Source organism: Hyperoodon ampullatus (genome assembly GCF_949752795.1).
Source record: "Hyperoodon ampullatus genome assembly, chromosome: 5".
Taxonomy (NCBI): Eukaryota; Metazoa; Chordata; class Mammalia; order Artiodactyla; family Ziphiidae; genus Hyperoodon; species Hyperoodon ampullatus.
The window spans coordinates 5,659,815-5,672,982 of NC_136918.1; the positions used below are offsets into that span (position 1 = coordinate 5,659,815).

The following is a 13,168-nucleotide window of genomic DNA, read 5'->3' on the forward strand; positions in this document are numbered from 1 at the left end:
CGTTTCCTTTTATGGCTGAAAATATTCCATTATATATATGTGCCACATCTTCCTTATCCATTCATCTGTCGATGGACACTTAGGTTGCTTACATGTCCTGGCAACTGTAAACAGTGCTTCAATAAACATTGTGATACATGTCTTTTTTTTTTTTTTTTTTTTGCGGTACATAGGCCTCTCACTGTTGTGGCCTCTCCCGTTGTGGAGCACAGGCTCCGGACACGTAGGCTCAGTGGCCATGGTTCACAGGCCCAGCCGCTCCGCGGCATGTGGGATCTTCCCAGACCGGGGCACGAACCCGTGTCCCCTGCATCGGCAGGCGGACTCTCAACCACTGCGCCACCAGGGAAGCCCACATGTCTCTTTTTGAATTATGCTTTTCTCAGGGAATATGGCCAGTAGTGGAATTGCTGGGTCGTATGGTAGTTCTATTTTTAGTTTTTTGAGGAACCTCCATACTGTTCTCCATAGTGGCTGTATCAATTTACCTTCCCACCAACAGTGCAAGAGTGTTCCCTTTTCTCCACACCCTCTCCAGCATTTATTGTTTGTATGCTTTTTGATGATGGCCATTCTGACTGGTGTGAGGTGATAGGTCATTGTGGTTTTGATTTGCCTTTCTCTAATGATTAGTGATGTTGAGCATCCTTTCATTTGTTTGTTGGCAATCTGTATATCTTCTTTGGAGAAATGTCTATTGAGGTCTTCTGCCCATATTTGGATTGGGCTGTTTTTTTGATATTGAGCTGCATGAGCTGCTTGTATATTTTGGAGATTAATCCTTTGTCAGTTGCTTCATCTGCAAATATTTTCTCCTATTCTGAGGGTTGTCTTTTCGTCTTGTTTATGGTTTCCTTTGCTGAGCAAAAGCTTTTAAGTTTCATTAGGTCCCATTTGTTTATTTTTCCTTTTATTTCCATTTCTCTAGGAGGTGGGTCAAAAAGGATCTTGCTGTGATTTATCTCATAGAGTGTTCTGCCTATGTTTTCCTCTAAGAGTTTGATAGTGTCTGGCCTTACATTTAGGTCTTTAATCCACTGTGAGTTTATTTTTGTGTATGGTGTTAGGAAGTGTTCTAATTTCATTCTTTTACATGTAGCTGTCCAGTTTTCTCAGCACCACTTATTGAAGAGGCTGTTTTTTCTCCATTGTATATTCTTGCCTCCTTTATCAAACATAACGTGACCATATGTTCATAGGTTTATCTCTGGGCTTTCTACCCTGGTTCCATTGATCTATATTTCTGTTTTTGTGCCAGTACCATACTGTCTTGATTACTGTCACTTTGTAGTATAGTCTAAAGTCAGGGAGCCTGATTCCTCCAGCTCCGTTTTTATTTCTCAAGATTGCTTTGGGGGACTTCCCTGGTGACACAGTGGTTAAGAATCGGCCTGCCAATGCAGGGGAAATGGGTTCGAGCCCTGATGTGGGAAGATCCCACATGCCGCAGAGCAATTAAGCCCGTGCTCCAAAACTACTGAGCCTGCGCTCTAGCGCCCACGAACCACAACTACTGAGCCCATGTGCCACAACCACTGAAGCCACGTTGCACAACTTCTGAAGCACATGCACCTAGAGCCCGTGCTCTGCAACAAGAGAAGCCACTGCAACGGGAAGCCCACGCACTACAACAAAGAGTAGCCCTCACTCACCACAACTAGAGAAAGCCCACACCCAGCAATGAAGACTCAATGCTGCCATAAATAAATAAATAAATAAATTTATAAAAAAGAAGAAAAAGATTGCTTTGGCTACTCAGGGTCTTTTGTGTTTCCACACAAACTAAAATTTTTTCTTCTAGTTCTGTGAAAAATGCTATCGGTAGTTTGATAGGGATTGCACTGAATCTGCAGATTGCTTTGGGTATTATAGTCATTTTCACAATGTTGATTCTTCCAATCCAAGAACATGGTATATCTCTCCATCTGTTTTATCATCTTTAATTTCTTTCATCAGTGTCTTATAGTTTTCTGCATACAGATCTTTTGTCTCCTTAGTATCTTATTCTTTTTGTTGCAGTGGTAAATGGGAGTGTTTCCTCATTTTCTCCTTCAGATTTTTCGTCGTTAGTTTATAGGAATGCAACAGATTTCTGTGCATTAATTTTGTATCCTGCTACTTTACCAAATTCATTGATAGCTCTAGTAGTTTTCTGGTAGCATCTTTAGGATTCTCTATGTATAGTATGTTATCTGTAAACAGTGACAGTTTTACTTCTTTTCTGATTTCGATTCCTTTTATTTCTTTTTCTTCTCTGACTGCCGTAGCTAAAACTGCCAAAACTATGTTGAATCATAGTGGTGAGAGTGGGCAATCTTGTCTTGTTCCTGATCTTAGAGGAAATGGTTTCAGTTTCTCACCACTGAGAACGTTGGCTGTGGGTTTGCCATATATGGCCTTTATTATGTTGAGGTAGGTTTCCTCTATGCCCACTTTCTGGAGAGTTTTTATAATAAATGGGTGTTGAATTTTGTCAAAAGCTTTTTCTGCATCTATTGAGATTATCATATGGTTCTTATTGAGATTATCATATGGTTTTTACCCTTCAATTTGTTAATATGGTATATCACATTGATTGATCTGCATATATTGAAGAATCCTTGCATTCCCGGGATAAACCCCACTTGATCATGGTGCATGATCCTTTCAATGTGTTCTTGGATTGTTTGCTAGTATTCTGTTAAGGATTTTTACATCTATGTTCATCAGTGATATTGGCCTGTAGTTTTCTTTTTTTTGTGACAACTTTGTCTGGTTTTGGTATCAGGGTGATTGTGGCCTCATAGAATGAGTTTGGGAGTGTTCCTCCCTCTGCTATATTTAGGAAGAGTTTGAGAAGGATAGGTGTTAGCTCTTCTTTAAATGTCTGATAGAATTCGCCTGTGAAGCCATCTGGTCCTGGACTTCTGTTTATTGGAAGATTTTTAATCACAGTTTCAATTTCAGTACTTGTGATTGGTCTGTTTATATTTTCTATTTCTTCCTGGTTCAGTCTCGGAAGGTTGTACTTTTCTAAGAACTTGTCCATTTCTTCCAGGTTTTCCATTTTATTGGCACAGAGTTGCTTGTAGTAATTACTCATGATTCTTTTATTTCTGCAGTGTCAGTTGTTACTTTTCCTTATTCATTTCAAATTCTGTTGATTTGAGTCTTCTCCCTTTTTTTCTTGATGAGTCTGACTAATGATTTATCAATTTTGTTTATCTTCTCAAAGAACCAGCTCTTAATTTTACTGATCTTTGCTATTGTTTCCTTTGTTTCTTTTTCATTGATTTCTGATCTGATCTTTATGATTTCTTTCCTTCTGCTAATTTTGGGGTTTTTTTGTTCTTCTTTCTCTAATTGCTTTAGGTGTAAGGTTAGGTTGTTTGAGATTTTTCTTGTTTCTTGAGGTAGGACTGTATTGCTATAAACTTCCCTCTTAGAACTGCTTTTGCTGCATCCCACAGGTTTTGGGTCATAGTGTTTTCATTGTCATTTGTTTCTATGTATTTTTTGATTTCCTCTTTGATTTCTTCAGTGATCTCTTGGTTATTTAGTAGTGTATTGTTTAGCCTCCATGTGATTAAACTATTCTTTACAGTATTTTTTCCTGTAATTGATATCTAGTCTCATAGCGTTGTGGTCAGAATAGATACTTGATACTATTTCAATGTTCTTAAATTTACCAAGGCTTGATTTGTGACTCAAGATGTGATCTATCCTGGAGAATGTTCTATGAGTACTTGAAAAGAAAGTGTATTCTGTTGTTTTTGGATGGAATGTCCTATAAGTATCAATTAAGTCCATCTGGTCTATTGTGTCATTTAAAACTTATGTTTCTGTATTAACTTTCTGTCCGGATGATCTGTCCAATGGTGTAAGTGAGGTGTTAAAGTCCCCCACTATGAATGTGTTACTGTTGATGTCCCCTTTTATGGCTGTTAGCACTTGGCTTATGTATTGAGGTGCTGCTGTGTTTGGTGCATAAATATTTACAATTGTTATATCTTCTTCTTGGATTGATCCCTTGATCATTATGTAGTGTCTTTCTTTGTCTCTTGTAATAATGTTTATTTTAAAGTCTATTTTGTCTGATATGAGTATTGCTACTCCAGCTTTTTTTTGATTTCCATTTGCATGGAGTATCTTTTTCCCTCCCCTCACTTTCAGTCTGTATGTGTCCCTAGGTCTGAAGTGGGTTTCTTGTAGACATGATATATACGGGTCTTGTTTTTGCATCCATTCAGCCAGTCTGTGTCTTTTGGTTGGAACATTTAATCCATTTACATTTAAGGTAATTATCAATATGTATGTTCCTATTACCATTTTCTTAATTGTTTTGGGTTTGTTTTTGTAGGTCTTTTCCTTCTCTTGCGTTTCCTGCCTAGAGAAGTTCCTTTAGCATTTATTGTAAAGCTGGTTTGGTGGTGCTGAATTCTCTTAACTTCTGCTTGTCTGTAAAGGTTTTAACTTCTCCTTTGAATCTGAATGAGATCCTTGCTGGGTAGAGTAATCTTGGTTGTAGGTTTTTCCCTTTCATCAGTTTAAATATGTTCTGCCACTCCCTTTTGGCTTGCAGAGTTCCTGCTGAAAGGTCAGCTGTTAACCTTATGGGGATTCCCTTGTATGTTATTTGTTTTTTTTCTCTTGCTGCTTTTAATATTTTTTCTTTGTATTTAATTTTTGATAGTTTGATTAATATGTGTCTTGGCGTGTTTCTCCTTGGATTTATCCTGTATGGGACTCTCTGCCCTTCCTGTACTTGATTGACTATTTCCTTTCCCACGTTAGGGAAGTTTTCGACTATAATCTCTTCAAATATTTTCTTTTTTGTTTTTTAAATATCTTTATTGGAGTATAATTGCTTTACAATGGTGTGTTAGTTTCTGCTGTATAACAAAGTGAATCAGCTATATGTATACATATATCCCCATATCCCTCCATCTTGCATCTCCCTGGAACCCTCCCTATCTAGGTGGTCACAAAGCACCGAGCTGATCTCCCCGTGCTATGCAGCTGCTTCCAACTAGCTAGCTATTTTACATTCTTCAAATATTTTCTCAGACCCTTTCTTTTTCTCTTCTTCTTCTGGGGCCCCTATAATTCAAATGTTGGTGTGTTTAATGTTGTCCCAGAGGTCTCTGAGACTGTCTTCAATTCTTTTCATTCTTTTTTCTTTATTCTGCTCTGTGGCAGTTATTTCCACTATTTTATCTTCCAGGTTACTTATCCGTTCTTCTGCCTCAGTTATTCTGCTATTGATTCCTTCTAGAGAATTCTTAATTTCATTTATGGTGTTGTTCATCATTGTTCATTTGCTCTTTAGTTCTTCTAAGTCCTTGTTAAACGTTTCTTGTATTTTCTCCATTCTATTTCTGAGATTTTGGACCATCTTTACTATCATTACTCTGAATTCTTTTTCAGGTAGACTGCCTATTTCCTCTTTGTTTGGTCTGGTGGGTTTTTACCTTGCTCCTTCATCTGCTGCATATTTCTCTGTCTTCTCATTTTAACTTACTGTGTTTGGGGTCTCCTTTTCGCAGGCTGCAGGTTCATAGCTCCCGTTATTTTTGGTGTCTGCCCCCAGTGGGTAAGGTTGGTTCAGTCACTTGTATAGGCTTCCTGGTGGAGGGGACTGGTGCCTGTGCTCTGGTGGGTGGGGCTGGATCTTGTCCTTCTGGTGGGCAGAGCCACATCTGGTGGAACACCTGTGTATCTTTTTTTCTTTTCCTTTGTGCTTGTCTAGTTTCACTTGAAGTGCACCCTGCTCTTCAGACGAGAGTTCCTAGTGTGAAACGGCTGCACCCATCACCTCAGCTTGGCAGGCCATCTACCGGAGCACTACGCTCCACACTGCAATTGATCTGGAAGGATTTGATCAGGGGTTTTATAACAGTGGTTCAAAGGTGGGGTCTCTGACAAGATTAGGGTGTGAGCCGGGCCTGCACTCCTTTAATCTCATCTCAGGTCTCCTAATCTTGATGATCTTCTCTGGCCCCTTCAATCCTGCCTCAGGTGGTTTGTTGGCTACTCCTCCCTTGATTAGCAACTGCCCTTTGGAATTCAGGGAAGGTCATGGATGCTGGAGTCTTGCCTTGGTTTGTAGAAGCCAAACCTCTAGATGGACAGATTAAGGGAGTGAGCATGTTGGGAAAATCCAGTCTCAGTCTTCTCACTTGCATATCCACATAAGAAAGACGAAGAATAAATAAAAGGAAGATCATTTAAAATCCAATTTAGTGTGAATTTTGTTTTAATCTTGTGCCTTGAAGAGATGCAAATTCAAAGGAAAAAAAAGATGGAATTCACAGGTAATTCAGGGTATGGAGAGCAGCTCACAATAAGGAATCCAGAGTGATTATTCCATTTGCATGTGAGGTTAGTGGACATTTTTTTTTTTTTATTCTTCTGGCTATTACTGTATTTGATTTCTGGAGCTTCAGTGGAGGGGGCTCTGTGTAGAGGAGCTGGGGGCCGGCTGTGTCCCTCCACAGAGCATGGTCATTCCCATAAAGTGCCCTTCCGGCTGGGAGCACCTGGGTGATAGCAGGGCCTCTGGAGAGGGGTGGCCAGTGGCCGAGAATGGAGAGTTTTCCTTTCCTACAAAGCAGGATTAATAATCCATCTTGGAGGCTTTTGAAGTGCACAACTCTTCATTGCAAAGGAAAATGCATCTGGACACCAGCACTTCTGGATAGTGGTGCCCAAAAATCACCCAGTCGAGCACTTTCGATAGAGCAAAGCCCCAAGATTTCCTAGAGGTATATATTCTTCTTTATAACTTAGCCACACTCTGATGACTGGCAGCAAAAGATGTATTAACAATGAATAAATGGTAAAATAAAAAATTCCCAGAGAGACTAGAATTTATGAAAGAAAAGTCACAATACAGGTCTCATCTTACTCAGAAAGAGTTTGCAAACTCTTGGTATGGGTAAAAAAAAAATGTTTTTAAGGGTAATCATTACAAGAATAGAAAAGAATTAAGATGATGATTGTCCTAACTACTCGAAGAGAAAAAAAAGAGCAAAGGAACCTCCACCTAGCAAATGTCAGGAAAGAAAAGAATGGAACAAGAAACCATGTAAATAGAAAACAGAAATTAAGATATCAGGAATAAAAGCAGATATATAAGTTGGTCTCAGTGTCCATGAATGGTTTAATTACCCTGTTAAAAGAACAAAGCCTCTCAAAGTAAATCTAAGAAACAAAATGAAATTTAGTTATATAGTGGATACAAGAGAGTTATCTAAAACAAAACAGTTTTCACAAAGGTGCCTGAACATAAAGTCAACACAGAGATGTACAAAGAACCAGCAACAATCAATTAGAAAATGTAATGGAAAAAGGATCCCATTCATAATAGCAATAAAAGTTATAAGATAACTAGATAACCTAGGAAATAAACAGAACAAAAAATATGCAAAAGCTAAATTTAAAAATATATAAAACTTTACTGAAAGCTAGAAAGGAAGACCCAAAGAAAATTAGAGACTTATTTCTGAGTGAGATGATTCAAAACTGTAAATGTGGTGACTTCCCTGGTGGTCCAGTGGCTAAGACTCCATGCTTCCAATGCAGGGGGCCCAGGTTTGATCCCTGTTCAGGGAACTAGATCCCACATGCCACAACTAAGAGTTCTCATGCCGCAATAAAGATCTCACATGCCGCAACTAAAGATCCCGCATGCCGCAACTAAAGATCCCACATGCCGCACTAAGACCTGGTGCAGCCAAATAAATAAATACATAAAATTTTTTTTAAACTGTAAATGTGCTATTTTTCCAAATATTAATCTAAAACATTAACTCAATTTCAGCTCATCTCAATGGGATCTATTTTTGAATTTGACAAATTATTCATACAGGAAAATAAATGTGCTAAAAATATATCCAAGGAAAAAATTTAAAAGAATAATAACAAGACACTTACCTTAAAAGGTATCAAAACCTACTATAGGGGCTTCCCTGGTGGCGCAGTGGTTGGGAGTCCGCCTGCCAATGCGGGGGACACGGGTTCGTGCCCCGGTCCAGGAGGATGCCGCATGCCGCGGAGCGGCTGGGCCCCTGGGCCGTAGCCGCTGGGCCTGCGTGTCCGGAGCCTGTGCTCCGCGGCAGGAAAGGCCGCAGCAGTGAGAGGCCCATGTACCGCAAAAAAAACAAACAAACAAACAAAAAAAACTACTATAAAGCTACAGAAATTAGTACAGAAATGGAAGAGACTAGAGAGTCTAGAAACAAACCTATGCATCTAAGGGCATATGGTATATGATATACGTTTCAATTCAGTAATGTAGAGAAAGAATGGTCAACTAGAAGCTGAAAACTCAAATGCCTATAGAAGCCAGGTAAGAGCATAAATGAGTGAAGCAAGGACGGGGTGGGACTGTGGCTAACTGAAGAGCACATGCCCGTATGTGACAGGGGAAAGGCCTAATTCTGTACTGATAACAACTATGCAAGAATTTGCTGCCAGATTCTTTGGCTTTTTAAGAGAAACTAGAAATAAGGACATAAATAAAAATCCCTTAATTAAAAAAAATTAGTAATTAATTCAAAGTTTACAAAACTTGTATGGGCCCAATAAAATATGAGTGCAGGCCCAGTTCAGTCAGTAAACTACCAGGCTTACTTGCTCATTTATTCAATAATAAATGGTCTATAAATCAAGTAAAGTTAGATCTTTACATCATACCACACAGAAAATTAAATTTCAGATGGACTAAATATCTAAATTTATAAAAAGCATACAAGGACCTTAAGAAATAGATTTACTTATATAATAATAATATCAACAGCAAAAACAAAAACAATAAAAAGGGAAATGGCTTAAGCTGTTAAAATCTTATCAGCTTTTCACTACCCTACTTTGAACTAGGCCAAAGTCTCTTTTCAAGGGTAAGACAAATTCTCAGTCAAGTTACCAACTTTTAGCCAAGTAGCATGTCATGGCAAGACAAGACAGGCTAAGCAACACAAATAAAGGATACAAGTATTCCTTACCAATTGATCATTTTTTATACTGTGATTGTAACCAAGGTTCACTGTAAACACCAGTCTTTCTGTCAACTGTTCAATACCTGAAAGTATCTCTGGTCAGTTAGGGTCTGCTGCTGGTTATCTTTGCTGGGCTCATCTTTTCCCTCTTTGTCCTCAGCCTTTTTTTGACTGATAAGATCCTGTAATCTAAAGGGGAAAAAACCCAAGATAATATAAAATGCTTTACTAGACACTGGATTAAGATGACAAAATAAGCCAATGATCCAGCTACCCTCCCAAAAGCTTTGTCACTTTCCATATATATGCGTGTTTATGTGCATGCACATACATGCATATATGCATACATAATTTTTTTTTAAATTTTAAGCCATGTTGTCACTGGAAAACAAGAAGGCCCTCTTAACAGACACAATATAGAAGGAATCCCTGAAAACTAAAGGGATCAGACGGATGAACAAAGTTCTAACCATTCCCCAGCACTTAAAAAAAATAGAATAGGAAAGAACTACAGTAAAGGATGAGAGCAACTTCCAAGGTACTCCACGCCTGATGCTGTAGGTAAGGGAATCAACAAACAATGGGTAGGGAAAGCAGTTTGGGCACTGCAGCAGCAAGAGCTAGGCAGTTTGGTCCTTCCTTCTTCATACTCCTCTTGTGCCAAAGAGAAGACAACAGTGATACCTGCCAGTCAAGAGGGCATGAAAACCCAAGAGACCACTGTCCCAGGTGGCTGGCTACCAGAACTCTGGGGGAAAGTCTCTTTGTCCAGAAACCTAAAAACATGAGTGTATCCACCTAGTAGCCCTTCTCCAAATATCTCTGAAGTCAAGGCTGTAGTAAACATTTCTCCCCACCCCCACCATGCCTTAGAAAAAAGTCTCTTATTAAACCCACTTCAAATTAACCAGTATGCCTATCAGTTTCCTGTGGAACCCTGACCCATTAAACTGATTCCATGACTCTTTAATAAGCTTTACTTGCTGTTTGTAAAATAGAATAGTGACATTCTATTGTGTCATTTGCCTACTAAAAAACAGTGGCTTCTCACTACTTTTAGAACTAAATCCAATCTCCTTGGGTTAGGTTTGAACTTCTCCATGCTGGTAGTCCGAACCCAGTATTCCCCCGGACTCCTTTCTTACCTCATCTCTTATTACCACCTTACAATTATCTCCTTCACTCACATGTATTCCCCTTGATCTTCACTCAATTGCTTTTCTCTGCTCTCTGGTGAGCATATGCCAGAAACAAAATAAACAGAATTAGCTCTAGATAAAAAGTCAACCTCCTTCCTCTAATAGACACAGAGACCTCACAATCTATTTTCCACTTGACTTCCCATCTATTTACCATATTCACATATTTGACAGTTTTGCCTAAAGGCAGTGCCAGGAGCATACTGTCTAGAATACAAAAGTGACACAGAAAAGCCAACAGCTCTACAGTGGAACTACAAGTAAACTGACATATCTGAATTTAAATGTTAGTTAACCTTTCATTCAGGTGGAAAAGTTTAATTTATCAATGAACTGTTTGCAAGTATGATTAATAAATATTACACTATGGATATACAATATTTTAACTGCCAGTATAGTAACCTGAATATATATATCATTGCATGTACTAGCTTACAGTCACTCTGGGAAATGAAATGTGATTCAATTAATTAGGTGAATAAAGAGATACCCTCAATGTAATAACGATAATAACTAACATATATTGGGAGCCTGGTGATGATGATAATTAGTATGTATTGAGAAACTCTCTATGCAGGAACTCTTCTAAGCACTCACATGTATTAATTTATTTAATCCCATTGTTTTTCTAAATTTACAGAAGGTAAGGATTAGTAAAAGCTAGGGATTCATGGGGAATTGACCTTTGGTTCACCTAGTCTCACAGTAAATATTTGCCACAGCATAATACTCCTGAAAACTTTGGTATTCTGCAAAATCACACATGTGAAAATAACAGGGTTCAGGAGAAAAGTGTTAGCAACCAGACTATTTAAAACTGATGCAGCTTTATAACTAGACAACTAACAAAAACAATAATTGGTGCCTCAGGAGATAAGTTAGACAGCTCAAGTATGTCTGGAGGTTGCCTCAGGCGATATTACAAATGCATAGCCAACAGAGCAGAAATGTTGGCTTGAGGATTCCAAAACTATGAAGATGGAAGTGGAGCTCCCGGCCAAAGAAGCCGAGGTTAAAATAGGTGAGTAGAGAGGTGCAACCTGCCTCCAGCCTATAGTCTGTCTAATGCTGAGGGTCAGGGAGGGAGCCCTGGGTGCAGTTTCTCATTTTAAATTTTCTTAAGATAGATCTGAAAGGGCAGGTGCCTATGTATTAGCAAAGCTTTCCCCGTCCTGAAGTCTATACTATACTGCTATTCTAACTCCTTGTACCATACTATTAATCATTCCCTTATTTTCCAATTGCATTATGACTTAATTGGTGTTCTAGAAACTCGTGTTTGAACAGAATATGCTGTACTCAGAAATATTCCAGGGTTGTTTTATAGTCTCCAGAGTAGTGAGCAGAGCCTGAAGGCCATAAAAATCTCCTAAAATGGCTAAGGAATTCTTTACATACTTAGCAGACACCCATTCCACATAGCTAGAAGCAACAGCTATGTTTCTTTGTGGAGTCCGGGAAATCCAGAAAACTGAACTCCCAACTTAAAACACTGTGTTGATAAGTTTCTATGTGCAGACACTTTATAGCTTTTAACTGTGTCTGTTGAAGCCTTTCCATAATCTCATGGCGACTCCTGTTCTGGAGTTCTCTTTGGGGGATGGATGGGGGAGCCTTAACTAAAACCCTTTTTCCACTCTCAGTATTTTTCCACTTCCTGCTGTTCCCCTAGGCCCATGAAACAACAGGAGTTATCTGTGCAGCATGTCACTGATTGACCCTTACCTGGTGCCATTCTATGGGGAAAAACGGAACACTGAGGAGCCAGTCCTCTTTTGGCCTCTTTCTTATATTACTGCAGTAAGTCAATAAAGCCTTGATTGTTAATTTCATTTTGGCTCATTGTCCTAACTGACCACCTCAACTCCTGTCAGCTCACACTAGGGTGATGAAATTCTGATTTTATTTTCTTCTAGCAAAATATAAATACCACTGAAAAATTAAATGGAATTAGTGTAGTACCTTTGGTTATCTTGCACTGGCAGACCTATTTGATCACTTCCCAGCAACAGAATTTTATAACCAACTTGTTTGTAATATTAACTCAAACAAGAAGCTTTCCCATGTTAAATTAATTTGATATTGAAGACTGGTTAGTTGAAAGGTAACTACAGACTAAAGAAAAAAAATTAATTTTCTCTAGTTATAAAAGGCAAAGAGGGACATCCCTGGTGGCACCATGGTTAAGAATCTGCCCGCCAATACAGGGGACACAGGTTCAAGCCCTGGTCCGGAAAGATCCCACATGCTGCGGAGCAACTAAGCCTGTACGCCACAACTACTGAGCCTGCGCTCTAGAGCCCGCGTGCCGCAACTCCTGAAACCCATGCGCCTAGCCTAGAGCCTGTGCTCCTCAACAAGAGAAGCCAGTGCAATGAGAAGCCCGCACACCGCAATGAAGAGTAGCTCCCGCTCACCGCAAGTAGAAAAAGCCTGTGCACAGCAACGAAGACCCAACGCAGCCATAAATAAATAAATAAATAAAAATAAATAAATAAATAAATAAATATATATATATATATATATATATATATATATATATATATATATATATATATATATATAAAGAAGGGTGGGGGGAGAGACTTTCCTCTCCTTTTCTTGTAGCATTTCCTTTGGAAAACCTGTAGTTATAAATCCTAAGAAGTATGTAGATCTTGTTAAAATTTACGTAAGCCTCCTGCCAATTTTATATCCTAGCAATGTCTTTCTTGGGAACCTTAGAACCATCTCTTCAAAGGTGGACATCAGGGAAGAGGGTGCCTTGTCTCCTTTTCCCTGTTGGAGCTTAGCCTATGCTTCTGGCTCTAAATTGTAACTTCCTCCTTGTCATAAAGATACGTTTCATTTTTCCTTTGGCTAAAGACAATTCCATGCATGTAATGGACTGCATATCTGCCTGGCTATATTAAAGGGTGAGATTTCTTTCGGTCTTTGAAATCTCTTTAGCAGATTGTCTCTAATGCACACTGCAGTCTGGCTGGATATTTA

The 13,168-nt window shown here is 38.9% G+C and overlaps 1 protein-coding gene across 1 annotated transcript in view; it reads right to left on the reverse strand.

Moving 5' to 3' along the window:
- CEP70 (centrosomal protein 70) overlaps positions 1–13,168 on the reverse strand; it is a gene marked incomplete at its 3' end in the record, with an annotated part of 83,686 nt that overhangs the window by 14,403 nt on the left and 56,115 nt on the right. Inside the window, exon 12 of the mRNA XM_079705013.1 lies at positions 9,062–9,167. Within this exon, the coding sequence (XP_079561139.1) occupies positions 9,062–9,167 (106 nt within the window). The remainder of the gene's footprint in view (positions 1–9,061; positions 9,168–13,168) is intronic.